Here is a 19,787-nt window from a genome sequence, read left to right as displayed (position 1 = left end):
GATTTAGTTTTTGTTGTTGTTGTTGTTGTTGTTGTTGATAACTTCCATATATTTTTTTCTGAATGTTTTGCATTTAAAACGGACCTTTATTTTACCATCTTTACCACTGATTTCCTATGAAGCGTGATGTGAAATGTGATACGACGGTCGGCGGAAGTGATGTCACGTGTTGTGAATTGAGAGGGAGTTTGTATGCGTGAGTGTTCGTGAAACTGTCTTCACACAAGCTACAATAAGCCACATAACTGAGGTCTGTAGACTTTGGACTTCGGTACAGTGTTCTTGATTTAATTCAATTGAGTGTCTGAATGTTTTCAGCCCTGTTTATGTCGCTTTAATGACCGCTGTAATGCAGCTCCATTGTTCGCTATCAGGGCGCTGTGAAATTATGAAGCATGCTAACGTTAGTTAACTTAACTAGTCGCTTTAATGGTCGAATACTAGCTAAACTACACCAGAGACACTGTTGACAATCATTTGGTCCAGATGCGGGCTGATGACACACTCAGTCCCGTATTTATGAATGACAGCCAGTCTAACAGATACTCAGTGTAAACAAAATATGAATTGTTTTCAAGTAGGTCTCTTTAAGATAATGATTGAGTTGATCTCTTAAATAATTTTGTATTTTTATGAGGTCAAAACTGCATTTATGTCAAATATTTGAGTAGAATATAATGAAATAAATCGTAGGTTAGATATATGCAATATATGGACAGACATGCTCATATATATGAATGTCAAATTTGAATGTCGTTATTGTTTTTTGGGCATTATTACTCTGTGTCCTTGTTAATATCTGACCATAGTTACCACAATATTTATATATTACTCTTTTGTAGATTAAAACCAAGACATTTAATGTCTGAATTGTGATCGAATCCTTCTTTTGAGTCGATTTACAGATTGAGTTCTTCACTAACGAATCAGTCTGAATGATTTAAAAAAAAATCATAAACAACTGGAAAGGTGGTGGAAAAAAGTCTCAATTCATTGCTCAGAAGTTTTTATAGATCATAGTGTTATGCAGATTTACTGCATCTTTACCTTTTTCATCTTTCTTTCATAAGCTTTCACTTACACTTATAATGTTTATTATTAACTTCTTTTGTTGTACAGTGTTTTCAGGTTTTATGAGACCAGAGACGAGTGTTTAATTTGACAAACATGCCTGAAATCAAACTTAAGCATGTCGTGTCTTGCAGCAGTGAGGACAATGTAAGTAGCCGTTTATATTTAAGCAAAATTATACGATTTTGTGGCTTTCCAAAAGCCCAAGGTCACTTTACAATCAACGTACACTAATCTATAAACAAGAGAAGACTCTATATATGAGGACAGAGGGAAGTCTATTTAAACAGATCATTTGAAATGAATCAAACTCTAACTCTGTTTTTAATACTGAAGTTTAAATATGAGACTGTATTAAAACATCTGTCTAAACACACTCACAAGACGAGGAAGAATGAAGCTAGTCTACTAACATGATGTTAATGACCAAATAAAAGTGTTGTTTATTTATGAGACTTGTTCAATCCTTCTGCACAGACTCACAAGGCGGATAACCTCTTGAGCTCTGACACGTACAGAAAATGGAAAGCTGCAAGATCTGGAGAGAAGCAAGTTTCAGTCATTCTTCAAGTATGACTTTTATTTCTAAAAGTAAAACAGATTTAAAAGTAATATTTATTTAATAAATACAAATAATTAATTTTTCCAAGTTAAGAACTGAACACCACTTGCACTTTAATAACTTTTAATGAAATTATTATTTTTTTGTCTCTGTTGTTTCTCCAGTTGGAAAAGGAAGAGCAAATTCACAGCATAGACATTGGAAATGAAGGCTCTGCTTTCATTGAGGTCCTTGTTGGACACTCCACGTCAGTCAAAGATCAAGACTTTGAGGTGCGTCTTAAAGTTACAAGCTTTAAAAGCATAAATGGCATTATCTTAGAATACATTTATTTATTATCCAGTTAAGTTTGGATAATACACATTACATCAAAGCAGCTTTACAGGGAATTGTGTTGATGTTTATAATATTTTTGTTTTGTTATTTTATGTTTATTTTGATCATTCATTTGAGTACAATCATATAGTATATCATTTACATATAGTGCTCAATGCAATCGCAAAGTGTTTTTACAAATATAAATATGTACAATTACATAATGTGTTTTAAATATAAATTGTACTCCAGATTTGTTAAATTGTTTTTTTCTTTCTTTTTTTTACAAAAATAAAAAAAGGAAAAGTTAAATAAAACAAAATAAATAAGGGCAAAATGATATAATAATATCTTAATATCATCATAGTTATAGTTGTAACATAGTAACTTATAGTTGCATTTAGCAGATTAGTGCTGGGCGATTAATATAGTTTATATTTTGCGACGATATAAACAATCACGCAGTTATGATTTGCTGTATAGTATATATTGCTTGAATGTAATTTGGATAAAGTTTGATATACTTGTATAGGTGATAATATAGTTACATTTTGTAAAGAAAACTAAAATATTTTAAATAAATCTTTCAATAAAACACTTTTCTCAATTCTGAACACACAACACTCTCCCGTAGTAGATCGACTAGTGAGCACAATATGTATAATTCATATATATTTATTTGTGAAGCCCATTTAACACCCATCATGTGCCTACTTATTTTTTTTTGCTCTTATAATTATCAACACATTCAACATAATAGCTGCATAGACAATAGATATCCTATACACCCATGTAAATAACGTCTTGTAGTGGTCAGTGCTATTTTAGTATCAATGACTATTATAGTTTTTTTTATTAATAATTTTATTTAATTTTTACCTTTTCAGATTTTTTAGGCGGTGTTAAAAAAAACAGAGAGTGCATATGCTTGCACTCTTTCCCTGACTATATACATTTAAAACGTTTTTAATATTGTATTTTATTAAAGTAATGACATTTTTTTGCATGGGAGCTCAAATGTGTGAGCTCCTGGGTTTGTCATATTTGATGCACCAATACAATTTTTAGATTAAATCTGACTAAACTTACATTTTGGGTGAACTATACAATACATATTGTTGCATTTTTGTTTTGCAATATAATGTGACACAATATATTTTTACACCCCTAAATATACCATTAAAGGCATTTGTAATTTACATTTACATAGCAGATGCTTTTATCCAAATATTTTCTTGGCAACTAACTAGTTAATTTTTTTTTATATATTATTTTATTTAATTTAACGTTTATTTTAGATCAAGTACATTTTGGGGGGTTTTAGGTAACTATAATAGTAAACTATTTTTCTATATCTATTTATTTTGTATCTGTGTTAATGTCTTGTTCGCTTGAGAACACTTGAGGTAAAATCTGATTCTGAAGAATGTGTAATTTTCAAGGCTGTTGGTGTTAATGTGTCTTTCTTGCGATCTGTTGTAGGTTCTGTTGGTCACGTCGTCCTTCATGTCACCCACAGAGAGCCGTAACGGCACAAACACAAACCGAGTGCGCTTCTTCGGACCCAACCAGCTGGTGAAGGCCGCGGCGCAGGAGAAGTGGGACTGCGTGAAGATTGTGTGCAGTCAGCCTTACAGCAAGGTGAGCACTGTCATTGTTTTCTCTCATGTTGATTCAAACACGCATGCACAGTGCACCTGACACGACAGTACGAGTGTGAATCGCGAGCCTTTGTTCTCTGTTTGTGTGTAGTCAATAGCATATGGAGTCACCTTTATAAAGCTGCATTCTCCTCCAGACGGCACTGATGTTCCCATCACGACTCCACCGGTGAGTGCTGTTCCTCCACAGCTCGTGTTCAGTGTCCTGCTGTTTGACGGCTCTTGAGATCTGTTGTCTCTCTTCCTGACAGAAACTAACTAAACTGGGTCAGTTCCGTGTTAAAGACGAATCCCCTTCTTCTGGCTCAAATATGCAGCCGGGAAGTCTGTTCTTTAGCAGAGAGAGCACTGCTAAATCCAGCACAGGGCTGAAAGGTAATGCATATTACAGTATTAATGTAAACCGTTTGATGAATCCCATAGGCCACATAAATGGTTGAACCTTTACCAATACCTTTGCTGGTATTAGGCCTGTCACGACTCACAATCATTAATTGTAAGGGGTGTAACAACATATCGTGTCACAACATATCGCAATACAAAAATGCAACGATATTGTATCGTGGATAGTGACAATATGTATTGTGTGTAGTTCACTCAAAATGGAAATGACTGTGTGTGAAAAAATTCAAGTTTACAGAGTTATAGTGTCAGTAATAATACATTAAACTACTATATATAATGTTGAATATAATGTATAATAATGCAATGGGCGAATATTTGTGTCATGATAATGCCAAATATCTTATGTTACCAGTAAAAGTGGCCTACATTATTTTAAATATATCTAGTCAGTGACAGAGTTCAAGCATATTCGTCTAAAATAATTCTGTATTTTCAGCTTCAGAATCATGAATATTGTCATTCTGGTGTCTCTATTGACCTGTGCATTTGGGATTCCAGCACAAGTTCAAGATATTAATTTACACCCACAATGTAATATCAAATTTAGCATTTGAATCAACAGTGCATTTTTTTTGGCAACCTTTTGTCTTTTAGTATCGCAATAATATCGTATCGTGAGTTCAGTATTGTGATATGTATCGAATCGTGACATGAGGGTATCGTTACACCCCTATATATTGAAGGTTACTGTTCATAATAAAATCATTTTGGATTTCCTTCCAAGACAGATTTTATCCATGCTTGGTGAATGTTCATTTTGGGTCCTGTGTACGCAGAAGTATTTAAAACAAACATTATTACCTGTGTGTCTCTATCAGTGTCTCCTCAGAATGACAGGTTAAGTTACGCCACTGCTGCTCTGAAGTCCGACGGTTCGTCCACACAGTCGTCTTCCAGCAGCACCAGCACACAACAGGTACTGACCCGTATGTTCAGATCAGAACTAGGGTTGGAGCGAGTTATAAGTTATTTTTTGTTGTTGTTGTTCTATTTAGTTGTGCGACTACTGTTTGGGGACAGTAAGATTTTTCTTTTGGAAAGAATTATTTTATCACGGTTTCCACAAAAATATGAAGCAGCACAACGGTTTTCAACAATGATAATAAGAAATATGACACTAAAAACTGGAGTAATGATGCTAAAAAATCAGCTTTGATCACAGGAATAAATTACATTTTAAAGGGGTCATGAACTGGCTTTTTAGGTCAACCTATGACGTTTCGCTCGGTTTTTACATTTAAAAACATCAAAATGAATAAGTAATAGGCTATTTTCTACCCTGGGTATGAGCCTAGCTCCTGGCGTGCCGCATTGAAGACTTGGAAGTAAACGTCCACTGCTATGATTGGATAACAGTTTAGCATATTATGAGTTTCATGTACCGGTAATGTGTGAATCGGTGGGTGGGGCTAAACAGGCGGTGTTGAAGTAGGCGTTGATCTTCTGCGGAGGCGGTGTTTGATACCCTTTGACGTCATAGATCCCCACTTTGAAAAACCTGTCGTTCGCTGTGCCTGCTGTCAATAAAAGCTTTTATTGGACTAACAAGGAAGTTTTCAGTTCTGAAACTTTTAAGAGGTCATCATTACTATAAGAATATCCTATATGTCAAAAGCTCAAGGAGAATTAGGCTTCTCAGTTCATCACCCCTTTAAAATATATTTACATTGATTTTACTCTATTTTTGATCAAGTAAATGCAGGTGAGCTTGAGTGAGCGTAAGAGACTTCTCTCAAAAACACTAACATTTCTTACCAACCATAAACCTTCGAACATCAGTGTTTCTCTCTTCAGGTGTGGAGCCCTACATAACAAGCCCTGTATAACTGTATTCCTGTCCTTTAACTAATGAGTAGCCCATTTTACTTCCTTATTAAATTAGCTGCTCCACTTATGGTCCCCATAAATCATCTCTCCGATGCGAACACAGTTCCTGATGCTATTGTCTTTGTGCTGAAGTGGCAGATATTTTGTAGTCGCCTGCAATGGATTATTGACCTTTTATAGCGTTACAGAATTATATTCTTATAATAACTGGAACTGGAAAAACTGAATCTCAGCAGGATCTGTAGGACATCAGAGCTTATCAAACGCTCCCCTTTGAAAATATTGAAGACACCATGAAATCGAAATTGACTATTCTTGTTTTTTATGGAATATTGCAGTATTTATTAAAAAATAATTGATCCATGCACATCATTATTTATTTAAATTCATGTGCCTCATAATCTTTAATCAAAATAACTTCCCCACCCACTTGTTGCTAGGTCTTCTCTTCTCTGATGACCTCTTTAGTGGCGTGAGGGCGGGGAAACCTGTCACTCACAAGATCCACCAAGAGCAAACCACAACCATCCAATCAATTCCCCAAGGACAAAGTCAAGCCCCGTCCTACATTTTTTTCCTGATCCGAGAAGCTGTTTCACTCCTATATATGTCACAATAGGGAAGAAAAGACTATCGCAACTTCCGTTTCATGCTGACTTTAAGTTTTTGAATGTCACTTTTTTGTTTAGAAAAAACTCTGAACATTAAAGAAACAGTTCTCTCAAAAATAAAACATTTCTTTTCTGCCCTCATGTTGTTTTAAACCTGTATGAATGATGGTTGAGAGGATGGTGATTGTACTTGTCAAGCTCCAAAGAGCAGCGCAGAGTAAAAGAAAGTCTGTTCTTAGAGAACCACTGCTTGATGTGTTTCCTGTTGTGCTTTTTAAAGGCTCCTGTGAAGAGGAAGTTCGAGTTCAGTAAAGATCGTCTGGAAGCCACCGGTCCGCCATCCAAAAAGCCCAGTTCCTCTGCCTCTGCTGAACCAAACTCTGCCACTCCAAAATCTAAAGCAAGAACCAGTGCAACTGCAAGTCCCATCACCACCGGTAAATAACAAGATTGTCATATTCATTGAACACATGAAGGCAATGGTTCTCAGAAACTAGGAGTGTCCAGGGATTAAAATAATAATTAAAACAAATTTCTGGATTGAAGAAGTTTTAAAAAGCTGAATGTTCTCCAGGGATTTTGCTCTTTTAAACCAATGATTCGCCATGACTTTTCCAGTCATTCCTGGTTTTACTGGGTCAGGATTATTATTATTTTTTATTGTATGTTTATTGGTTTATTGTATATCAAATATAAAAATTTCCAATTATAAAAATACTATAAGATTTTATTGATTTCCATGACTATTCCTGGACTAAAAATCATACTTTTATAAAATGAGTCTTCTTCATATATCCAGGTTTTTCAAGACTTGGAGAATCCTGTTTATTCAAAGACAAAAAATAAATTTACAGGAGGTGAATTAAAATAAGAAATGTATATTACACCAGCTTGCATCATATTTGCTGAATCAAATAGTTTGCTACTAATTTTGGGGTTCTAATTTCAAAAATAGCATGTCATACTTTCTCACAAAACATGATGTGCATTTGTAGCATTTTTGCTTTCTACAACCATTTGTGAGGTGAAGAAGCCTTGTATTATCCCGTAATCACCAGAAATGCCACAAAGACATGAATCCTCTGAGCCAGGTTACAACTATTCAATTCGGTTTTAGCTGATTTTTTTTTTTACATTCATGACATTTTACTATTTTAAGGTTCGGCCTTTTGCAAATCAGCTGATTTTTTTTTTTTTTCAAGATGCTGTGCTATATTATATAATATATAAATATAGGGTTATGCTAACAGTGAGCCATACATTTGTTAGTATTTTAATTAATCGTCTTTATTATTGTAAACATTAATTAAACAAATACTACTGTTCATTGTTAGTTCATGTCAAGTCCATTAAATAATATTAACAGAAAACTTTTGATTTTTTTAATAATCTATTAATAAATGTTGAAATGTTCTGTTAATGCATCATTTAGAAGTATTTTTCATTGTTAGTTTGTGTTTACTAATGAAGTTAGTCACTAACAAATAGAACCTTATTGTGTTTACAATGTATGAAATAGATTTTTGTTGTTGTTTTAGTAGTTTATGTTTTATCTACTTTTCAATCATCTACTTTTAAGTCATCTCGAGGCTTTCCTTTTTAAGAGCCACTGCACAAACTGAATTCTCGATGGTGTCAAATCTTGAATTCTTCTCCAGGCCAAAAGACATCAGACAAGAGAGAGAGTCCTAAATCCAAGCCAGAGCCCAAGCCAAAACCCAAACCTAAGCCCAAGTCAGCAGAACCGGTTGCTTTCAACCGCATCATGGAGGGAGTCGTCTTTGTCCTGAGTGGCTTCCAGAACCCCTTCCGCGGAGAGCTGCGGGACAAAGCCCTGGCCATGGGAGGCCGATACAAATCCGACTGGACTCCAGACTCCACACACCTCATGTAAGGAGCCCATCCATTAGTGTCATGAAGCGTTCAGAGCCTCATGATATGTGTCAGCATTCAGAGACGCCTCGTGCTTGTTGTTCAGAGCTTTTTGTCTCTCTCCTGCAGCTGTGCGTTTGCCAACACGCCCAAGTACAGTCAGGTGAAAGCAGCTGGAGGCATTATCGTCAGGAAAGAGTGGGTGATGGACTGTCACAAAACAAAGCAGAAGATTTCCTTCAAACGGTGAGACGAACTGCAGCATCCGCATCAGTCAGAGAGCTTTTGTTTTTGTTTGTCATTTATTAGTAGCAGTCAACAGATGTGAGGTCAGATCATGGAACATTTACTATAGCGAATTTTAGTTTCTCTAATTTTGCACTGCATGTTTAAAGGTACTATGTAGTTTTTCTACTAAAATGAATCCATTTTTTATTACCTGTGTGTGAAGGGGTTGTAATCTCACAATAAAATGATCCACTTGGCGGGTTTTGCTATTACCTCTGAAAGCAAGTATTCCTATTTCTATGTGAAGTCTCCGGGTCGGATTTCCCGCGAAATCTAGTGACGTGACTGAGACCTGCATGCGCTCCCGAGCGTCTCGCCTCTCACCTTGTCTACTGAATTTGCACTCAACAGCGACGACACTGCAACTTTATGACATGGAGTCTGCTAATACTAAGAAACGACCAGCACAACACAGACTCCAACACAAACTCCACATAATAAAAAATAAATAAAAAAAGCACGAGCACTCGCTAAACGTATTGGTTGCAATCTGAAACATCACCGCTAGATGCTGCTGAAAACTCCACATAGCCCCTTTCACGAGTTTACATGTTAATGAAATCTGATGTAATATTATAATGCGTATTTGGCTTGCTGTCCGGGGGAGGGCTCCGAGCTCAGAATTCGGCCCGACCCCAGAGTATTCCCCCCATAACTTTTAGAGATCATAGGTATCTATGAACGGACCCAGCCAAATGTGGGGTGAAGGGGTGGTGGTGGGATGCTGAGAAATTAGTCATGAGACAGGAGGTAAGGGAAGGCTTTATTTATACTGGCTCCTTCTTGTGCTGATTGGATGATTACCTGAACATGCTCCTCCCGAACTTTGTTTACATAAAACTTCATTTAAAGGTGCAATCTGTAAGAATGTAAGAACTAGTGGTCGAAATAGGTACTGCCGTCCAATTCAAAATATCAGAGACCGTCTGCTCCTCAGACTCGACTGCGCTCGCACGGGTTGCCAGTTTGAGCACACGCAACAGGAACGAGCGCAATGGACAATGAAAATTGGCAACCTGCAGTATCACAGACCAAAACAAAAACAAACATTCCAGCCTTGAAACGCACATTTCAAAGTAAAATAACTGGCTGTGGAAGTGTTTTTCAGAGAAACGTGTATGTGAACTTGGCATGTTTCCTCGATATATGCAAACATATTATGGTATTTGTATGCTTTAGTAGAGTGAAAAAGTTACATACAGGACCTTTAAATGGCTCGTTATTGCTTGTGATGACATAATTCGGACCAGTGTTGTTGTTTTTTTATTTGAAATAAGCTGAGATAAAACAAAATATTAATCTTAAATAAAAATCTTATATAAAAATTTGAAAAGTTGTCTTGGCAACTAACTGAATAACAAATTAAGTTAGTTAAAGTACTGAAATCATTAAAACAAAACTTGAAATAAAAATAAATAAAAGGTAAAAATGTATATTTAAAACAAAGTAACAAATGCATATACAGTAGCAAAATTACTAAAACTAAGAAAAATTAAAATGAAAATATGAATATAAAAGCTAATTCAAAACTAATGTATTAAAAAAGTTAAATGATTCATTATTAATAAATAGTACTACTTTACTAGTATATAAATAATATTAAAATAACACAGATTCAGACATGAATGAGGTGGACCAGTTTTTCTGACAGTGTAGAAAACTAAATTATGACTGTATTGTCATTACTAGACTATAGTTCTACTCCGCCCTATTCTCAGATGTATATTGAGTTTGTGAGATTTGCTATTCGAGTCACCCAGATACTGACTCAAGCGAGATGCACAAGCTCTGATGATGTGCTGCTCATTACTTTACAGACGGTGATGGCCTCTTTAATGACCCTTCTGATTGTGCAGTCCGTTCAAAGCGTGCAGCGATGTGAAGCAAAAAGTGTCCTGAATAATGAATGACTTGGTTACTAAAGTTACTCTCATAGCAAAGGGGCACACAAGGTCCAATGTCTTTGAAACTCTGCTGCTGGAGATTTGATCGCTGCAGATTGGTGATTATTTGTGGATGATCATACAAATCATGTTTTTTCAGATTTGACATTCATGACATTCATCATGTTTTCTGTGGCATTTGTGCTCGGGTGTTCCTGCATGCGGGCTTGTGCTGAGAAAGCTAAAGATGACAAACTAAACAGCCATGGCTGTCTTCAGGCTATTAAATAAATGAACCACTGCATTTGTTGGCTAGTCTGTGCAATAGTACTGGTCCATATCAAATATTCACAATTATTTTGAATTAATCAATTATGCAACATTATCAATATTGCAATAACTTATGTAATGCAGTTTTAATTTTTCATGATAGGTGGAGATATATGCACAATATTACTTATTGTTGGTAAATATTGCAATTTATCATTTTTGTATTTTTATACTGGTGCACATAAATTAAAAACTATTAAATAGAATTTAGTGAAAAACATGCTGTGATTATTTGTACCAGGTTTTTATTGTATTTTATTTCTTACGTTTTAATATTTTGAACCGATTCACTGATGCATCCTCTGATTTAGCACAAGTACTTTAACTTAAAGTACTAAAATTACTAAAACTGAAATAAAAATAAGTTGTAAAAATAATATATATATATATATATATATATATACATGCAAACTATTTACTGCTGTCAAATCAATTAATCGTGATCAAGCGCCTCTAACAATATATATATATATATATATGTATATATGTGTGTGTGTGTTTGTGTATCTCTGTGTACATGTATATTGTGTGTGTGTGTGTATATACATATATATATACACACACACACACACAATATATATATATATATATATATATATATATATTTATATATATATATATATATATCCACACACACACACATCTACTGTATGTGTGCGTGTGTAACTTTTATATTAGATGCGATTAATCGATTTGACAGCCCTAAATATATTTGACACGTGTGTGTATAAGATTATTCTCAAATGACTGTAATATATTGAGATGGTTTTTTAGCCATGTTACATATTGGCCAGTCCTAGTGATTATCATAAATGCTGCTTGATAAAAGGCTAGTGTGAAGTCCAGCGCAGAGTGTGCTTTGTCTGCGTTTATCCGTTTAGCAGTCGTCTCGTCTGTTATCGTCGATTGGTTTAGCGGGAGGCAGCTGTGTTGTTCTGTGCCCGGCTCTCCATTGTGTCTGATTTGAGTGCCCACCTCAGATTATGTATTCTGTATTTAAAAGCTGCATCTGCCATGGGTAATTAAAGCAGCCACTTCCTTTGAAGATGAGGAGGGTGTATCTGTCCATGCACGTCTCTCACGCTATCGAACACAGATCAGCTCGGTTGTGTGTCCTTGCACAAACCTGATTTTTTTCCCCAGCAGTGATACAGGTGGAATGGGAAGTGCAGGAAGAAGCGTGTTTCTATCCTGCTCACTGAAGCTTATTCCCAAAACTGAGATAAAAATGCATCCACTTGAGTGTAGACGATAATTGTTTATGTTCTTCATGTACAGTTTAAAGGAATATTTCACCTAAAACTTAAACTTTGGTTGACTTTTTACAATTGATCAAATTGTGTCCTTTTCCATGAACTAAGATGAGATGTTGTGCAGAATCCCCAAGTTACTCTTATCCACAAAGAAAGTGGATGGTGAATTTTCTGATTTATGGACTGTATCATAAATTATGTAACTTATAACAACAGTCCATATGACTCATGCTATAATAATGACGCTTTTTTCAATTTTGATTGGAAAAGAGCGCTCTGGACATTCTGCTAAACATCTCCTTTTGTGTTTCGCAATAGAACGTCATGCACATTTGAAACAATGTGAAGAAGAACAAATTATGACAAATTTATTTTTTGGATGGATTATTCCTTTAATGGAGCAAATGTGCAAAATGTAAACGTACAGAATAAATAAATACCAGGTCCGATTTGATTGTGTATCTCTCGGTAGTGATGTGATTGTGAAGGATTTTTTAGGATCTTTCGCTAATAAAGTCTTCAAACTTTTTTCAGCTTCTGTACTTGATTGTTTGGACAGCAGACATTCCCATCCAGTTCCAGTAATACTCAGTCATTGTGTTTTTCAGGTATCTCATGGATGGAGCCGAGTCCAGTTCAGAGAGTGAAGCAGAACAGGATGAGAGCGAGGAGGAAACGCAGAAAACGGTAATTGCTTTTATATGTTTTATGAATCATGTCTTAAGAAACATGAAAACCCGTCTTAATGCAGTCCTCCTATTAGGTCTTTATGTGTGAATAAAAAGAGCAACATAACCTTGGTGCGGCGTGCTGTTGCCATAGAGACATCCTCCTCAGATTTGTTGACTTTGCGACATGCATCATTGACTCGAAAGCAGGAAACACATCAGCGACATTAATCCGAAACCAATTGCATAAGCATCGTTTTTCTCATGCCTCCCTAGAAAACACCAGAAAAGAGACATGTGACCCCAAAAAAGCAGCCGATTAAGGAAGAAGAATTGTATGGTGGCTCAACGGATGCGGAAGGTCAAGGTAAAGACAGAATAAAACAGAGATAAATTTGAGTACAATAGAAAGTCAACATGATATCAAAAATGACAAATGCACTATCTTTTTTTCTTTTTTTTTTTTGTCTTGTGGTTATTTCACATTAAAAACAAGTCTACTGCATTCTAGTCTGATGCAAGGGGAGGGACATTCTTATTATAGACAGCTTTTGATTGGACAAAATTGTGTAGTGCAAAAAGTTATTGAATATCCTGTTACACTTGAAAATACTGAAAAGTAAAATGGGTTGTGAATGGCATATCTTGTTGACTTTAATGCTACGGTATTGTGGGTATTGTCGGTATTGTGCAGAAGCTCGAACGTGCTGCATAACACGAGAATGAACCTCATTGGTTCTTAGTCTAAAAGCCTAAATTCAATCTTTTCATGTAAAGCAATCAATTCTCTTCAAAAAAAATTGGATTAAACCGATCAATTCATATGGGTTAGTTTATGATCTCTACATTAACTTTTTGAAGTGGTAGTTGCGTAGCTGTCAATGGAGGGACAGAAAGCTCTGATTTCATTCAAATATCTTAATTTGTGTTCTGAAGATGAACGAAAGTCTTGCGACTGGTTTACACACAAGTCAATAAAGCGGCACTGTAGCAAAGCTGTTCTCCACTTTCAACATAAAACCTAAACAGATGTGCACAATGCATTGAAAAAACAGACCTGACTTCAATTAAGTAATTTACATACAACTCAGGGTAACGGGTGATAATGTAGTTGCTTCGTTTTCCCTTTGCTTAAACCGCTAATGACCTTTCACCCTAATAAACGAGGGCATTTGAACGCCTACATGAACTTACACGTTCAGAATCAGTGTAAGATGCTTCAGGTAAACCGAGACGGTCATGTACTAGAGAAGGTTCGTTGATTGTAGACGTACATGATTGTTCGTTCACAGCAATGGTACGTCACCGTGCTCCTCCATCAAAATCAATAATGGTCATTTTAAAAGGTTTAATGATGCTGCCGTCCACGTCATTTTCAGAAGCTCAGCTTCCCGAACATGGCATGTCATCTACATGCATGCCTGAGGCTCATGCCCTCATCGAAAATCATTAATATGTCAACCTGTTTGCCGTGGGGCCCCGTGGCTCCAGGAGGGGGAGAGGCCGGGTTAATGAAGTGCGTGTAAAGCAGCACTCCAATCAATCAGGAAAAATCTAAAAAATGGAGGGCCAGAAGAGAGCAGTAGGATTGGAGAGGCTGGAAGTGCGTTACAGACACTTGCCCGGAGCATTCGCAGAGAGGAGACTTGGGCATGTTTCTCATTTCTATGTAAATTGAGGGTCCGCATGAGCTGACGTGAGCAAACCTAGCTCTTCATGTTCATGCAACTTAAAACCTATGAGAGAAGAAAATGGTGAATCATTGTCCATTTTCATGAACATCATTAGGGCTGAGTGGTTGGACGGCACACTGTGCAGATGTTTCAGCGGGCAGAGATTTTGATCTAGCATTTATACCACAGCTGGATTTACTAGCACAGTTGTTGTTTTAATTATTGAGTTTTAATAATGTATTCTTAAATGTTGAAATTAACTAAGATTAATAAATGCTTTTAAAGTATTTTTCATTGTTAGTTTATGTTAACTATTGTAGTTATCTAATGTTAATAAATTGAACCTTATTGTAAAGTCTTTAGAAAACTATCTTTCATTTGTAACGCATTTTCTGGACTATCCAAAAATAGGCTTACTGCATGATTATTAAAAATAATACAGAATTTTAGACATAACGTCTACTCCTACTGATTCATGTTTTTTGATGTTGTACGTCCCCTCACAGAGGATGACGCGTCTGGCATGGACACTGAAGATGAGCTGAACAGGTAAGGTATTTATTGCGTTACAAATATTGCCCAAATGTAGTCTTAAGGTTTTTTGAAAAAGTGTATCTTAAACATTAGTTTTATTTTCGAGTAGCTAAACTTGGCTTTCACCATGAATATAGCCATATGCTGACATGGCGTTAAAAAAATAAATGAATACATTGCTTTCATGTGTTAATCAAGGATTATAATTGTCTTTGGATGTTCTCATTATTCAGGCTTTTAAATAATGTCTAAATTCATCTGTGGTCCAAAGAATTGTGCAGAAAAGTTTTACAAACACTACTACATGTCAAAAGTTTGGGTCAGTAGGATTTAAAAAAATAAAAAATTGACAGAAAACTCTTCTGTTCACCATGTCTGCATTTTATTAAAAAATACAGTAACAACTGTGATTTTTGTGAAATGCATTTATTAATATTAGTTTGCTGATTTTAATCGGAATATGTTTTAAAATGTAATTTATTCCTGTGATTAAAAGCTGAATTTTCAGCATTATTACTCCAGTCTTCAGTCAGTGTCACATGATCCTTCAGAAATCATTCTAATATGATGATTTGATGCTCAAGAAACATTTCTTATTATTATGAAAGTTTCAAGACTGTTGTGCAGCTTCACATTTGAATGAAAACCGTGATACAATAAATGTGTTTTCTGTCACTTTTGATCAATTTAATGCGTCATTGCAAAAATTATTTCTTTCAGACCATGCTAAAAATCACCTAAAATATTTAATAAACACAAATGCATGGGCCAGCCCTGTGTATGCTTATTTATTAAATATTTTGGCTAATTTGATGATGCATTATAATTGACAGCAGAATCTCCACTGGTTAAAACATTTCTACTGTTGTGCCGTATCATATTTGCCACCTATCAGACAAAAGCCCTCACATTAATGTTGGACACCACCTATGTCTGTCAAACAGTTCATCATCATCATCATCATCAGATGTGTGATGCTCCTGTGTTCGGCTGTTTTAGGGTGGAGATGGAGCGCAGGAAGAAAAAAGCAGCAATGGAGAGCCCAGGAAAGGTGAAAGATGAAGATCTGTACGGCGGCTCTACAGACGAGAACACGGATGCTGAGGAAGAGGAGGATAAACCCATCCCTGAACTGCCAGGTCTGACGCCTCCCGGTTCACCTTGACGTAGAAGTCTGGAGTATCAGCAACAGCATCTCTTTATTCAATCATCTTTATTTTTTTGCTCCTTCAGACTTCCTAAAAGGGAAGCGCTTCTATCTCTACGGCAAGTTCCCTGACAACCAGAAAAGGCAACTTCTGCGCTACATCATCGCCTTTAACGGGTATGAGACACACGTGTACTCCGATTAGTGCACGAGCGTAAAGCGTCTGTAATCTATTTAAAGTGGTTTTGAGCGTCAGCAGCACTTCGGAGAGGCTGTAGGTGGAGCGTGACCGATGAAATGATCTGATCTGTTTGATTCCTCAGAGCTGTTGAAGACTATATGAGCGAGAAGGTCCAGTTCGTCATCACCAGCGAGGGATGGGACGAATCTTTTGAGGATGTGAGTCTTCCTTATTTCTTTTTTGAAGCAGAACAAGTCACCTGGTGGTGTCAAGTCACCTTTATTTCTATAGTGCTTTATACAATACAGATTGTTTCAAAGCAGCTTCACGGTAATAAACAGGACAATAACAGAATCAATGATGCAAACTTCATCAAATGTGAGACGAATTCAAATTCTACTGAAAAGCAGCTTTAAAAAGACTATTTTTTCAGTTCAATGTTGTTTGTTTGTATACTTTATTGTCCTTTTTCAGGAAATTTGTCTTGGACTCAAAGCTGCATTTATACAAAAATACATACATACAACATATAACATATGCACACACAAACCAATAAATAGAAAGCTAAAATCTATATGAGCATTACCAGACTACATTACTACATCTTGCTATTTAACATATTAATAGATACAAGGATAAAAGACTTTTTGTAACGGTTGCTCTTACATAATGGGACTCTATACCGTCTTCCTGATGGTAGCATCTGATACATTGAAAATAAAACATGGCTTGAATCACTCACTATTGTCTGTGCATTTTTTAAAATCAGCGATTCGTAAATTGATTGAAGTGATGAGTACTCCCTTACACCCATGACTTTCATTGCAATGTTGATTCAGTTCAATAACTATGTATAGTTGATCAATTGTGGGGAGAAAAAAAACCGTTTAATTCTGCCATAAAGCAGAAGACAATAGTGTTGTTATTCAGCTTGAGTCAGTTCAGTGTTGATTCAATTCAGTTCAATAGCATAATGGTGTCTTTGGTAGATATTTTAAAGTATACATGCATGAAGTTGGCAAGAAAGTGGTAATTTTCTATGGTGTATGTACATTTTTCTACTGCAAATTGTCCTTTGTGACTGTAAAATAATTTATAAATTACTGGAAACTGGATTTTTTTTATTTATTAAATTCATAGGTCTCTTTGGCTTAACTTGGCAAACACCAGTAACCAGTGTCTTCATAGGCTGGTCAGGCTTTGCACGAGATTATCTCTCCACTCAGGCTTTTTCATATTGTCCTGCTTTAATAGACTACATTTGAAAGGCTTTGAGAAAGTCATGACCCCACAGCACATGCAGACCCGTTTCTGTTCAACCCGAGTCATTCATGTGATGTTCTCATAGTAATGAAAACCCTCTGCTCTCGCTACTCTTTAAATGTCTCGAGTCAAGGTCCTTTCTTCCTTTTCATCCTCTTTTACTCTCTGTTCTGTCTTTTTATAGGCCTTGATGGAAAATGGGAGTCTGAGCTTTGTGAAGCCTTCCTGGATTTTCGCCATCAACGACCGGCAGAAGATGTTACCGTACCAGCCCTACACTGTAGTCCCTTAAGAGATTTTGAATCGGCGTCCTGCTCTTTGAGAGTGTGTCCATCAAGGCTTGACCTGAGTAGACCTTGGTTGTCTTATGGGAAATAGTTCAACTCATAAAGGAAAAGTTTGCCATCGTTTACTCACCCTCATGTCGTTCCAAACCTATACGACTTTCTCCCGATCACCGTTCATCTTTTTTTGTTTCGCAAAGAGACATTCTGTTAAACATCTTTTCTGTTCCATGCAAGAAAGTCATACAGGTTTGGAAGGACTTATGAATGAGTAAATTATGTATCATTTTTGGGAATGCTCTATCTGTCACAGGTCTTTGTTTTGATGTTGAAAAAACGAACTAATGGCAGATACCAACCCGCCAACCCAGAAATGAAAGACTCTGATCCATATTCATGATCCGTTTCACCAGCCATCCAAAAGCGGTTTATTAGCCGTTACATTTTAATTACTAAAGACTGAACCTGAAGTCCCTTTTGAATCTGACTTATGCAGATTTATACTCATTTCATATGAACGTTCACATTTATGGTCTATTATTGATTAGCTGATCCATATTCATATTTGTTGCTTTGCTTAAATTAGGAACTTTTTAACATCTGTAGGTGTGGTCTTCAGAATGAATAATACAATAATATTGCTGATGTTTAGAGCCCTTTGATGAATATTCAAACAACCATATTTAAGAAAAAAAGCACATTAAATAAATATTGCTGTAAAACACTGTTTTGTTACGTTTATTGAAGAACACTTTATGATGTGAACTCAGTTTTAATGTTTGTTTTTGTTTTTTTAAATGTATTTTATTTTCGATTCCCTTTAATGTGTGTTTCAATTTGTATCCATTTTGTTTATTAATGTAATTATTTTGAAATTCTGGTTTGAAGCAGTTGCAGAATAAATATAGAAAATAGTTGTTTATCTTGCGGGCCGCTGCCTTCTGTCTGATTTGCTGTTTGGGAAATGTTTATATTGAGTGATTTCATGTTTTTCTAGGTTGGCTCTCCTTTAAAATATTTTATTAGTTCGATATTTATCTTTGTAAAGTACAATATGCGCATAAGCCACTGTACAAATCAGTTGAGGGTCTTAGAAACATTTGTGCACTAATGACTGTAATTATTTGTCTAATAATCTAGATATAAATAATAAGCTTGATACACTCCCAATAATAAAGGTTCTTTAGTGGTATTGATGGTTGCATGAAGATCCTTAAACATTCACACCTTTCCATTCAACAAAAGTTTCTTTAGTGGAAAATGTTCTTTACATTTTTCAATGTTCTTCACACTAAGAAAACATTGTGTATGAAGTGCAAATGGAAATTGTGTGCTGCTGGTTTAAAGCCATTTAAAAACTTAAAAACCATCCTAACTAGTTTTGGTGTCTGTCCCAGAAAACCTCCTATTAGGCTGTTTTGTGTCAGCTGGGATTCATCAAACAGAATCCTGAATTCGTACAGACTGTCATGATGTTACTGTCCTTGAGTCATTTGAGTCTTTTCTTCTTTTAACTGGATGCATCTCTAATTTCTGTCCCTCACTAAAGAAAGCAGTCTGTCTCCATCTTTCATTTGTGTCCTTGTGTTTTGACTAAATGGCAAAATTGCACTCAGCAGAAAAACAGTGGATTGACACTATCTTTTTGCCCTCTTAGTATTTTTTGTTGTTGTTGAATTTCTTTCTTTTCCTTCACTCAAGTCTTCGTCTTTCGAGCGTAATATCTGTTTTGTCATCTCCACACACACACACACATTTGTTCTCTGATCCCTGGAAACATGAAAACATTAACGCTTCTGTATGCATCTTTATGCCAGTCTCAAATCAGTAATTTTATCTGTCCGTCAATCTTTCATTCTCTACTCTTCTCTTTTCCCGCCTTAATTTAAAATGTGTGGTCACCTGTGCGTATTTCAACGGCTCTGACCTCGAGGTGATCAGCTAATCCAATCAAATATT

The 19,787-nt window shown here is 35.9% G+C and overlaps 1 protein-coding gene across 1 annotated transcript; it reads left to right on the top strand.

The window, feature by feature from the left end:
• The first annotated feature begins 102 nt into the window (after window positions 1-102).
• xrcc1 (X-ray repair complementing defective repair in Chinese hamster cells 1) lies at window positions 103-19,199 on the top strand. Its single transcript, XM_079625386.1, has 18 exons — window positions 103-250; window positions 1,120-1,218; window positions 1,549-1,641; window positions 1,798-1,905; window positions 3,431-3,589; window positions 3,701-3,778; window positions 3,861-3,984; window positions 4,833-4,930; window positions 6,733-6,889; window positions 8,111-8,342; window positions 8,454-8,570; window positions 12,687-12,765; window positions 13,023-13,113; window positions 14,926-14,968; window positions 15,953-16,092; window positions 16,187-16,277; window positions 16,424-16,499; window positions 17,729-19,199. The coding sequence occupies exons 2-18, from the start codon at window positions 1,168-1,170 to the stop codon at window positions 17,834-17,836; spliced, it is 1,845 nt and encodes a 614-aa protein (XP_079481512.1). The 5' UTR covers window positions 103-250; window positions 1,120-1,167; the 3' UTR covers window positions 17,837-19,199.
• Window positions 19,200-19,787: the final 588 nt, after the last annotated feature.

The sequence above is a fragment of the Phoxinus phoxinus genome, assembly GCF_949152265.1.
Source record: "Phoxinus phoxinus genome assembly, chromosome: 10".
NCBI lineage: Eukaryota > Metazoa > Chordata > Actinopteri > Cypriniformes > Leuciscidae > Phoxinus > Phoxinus phoxinus.
This window is presented reverse-complemented; position numbering and strand designations above follow the sequence as displayed.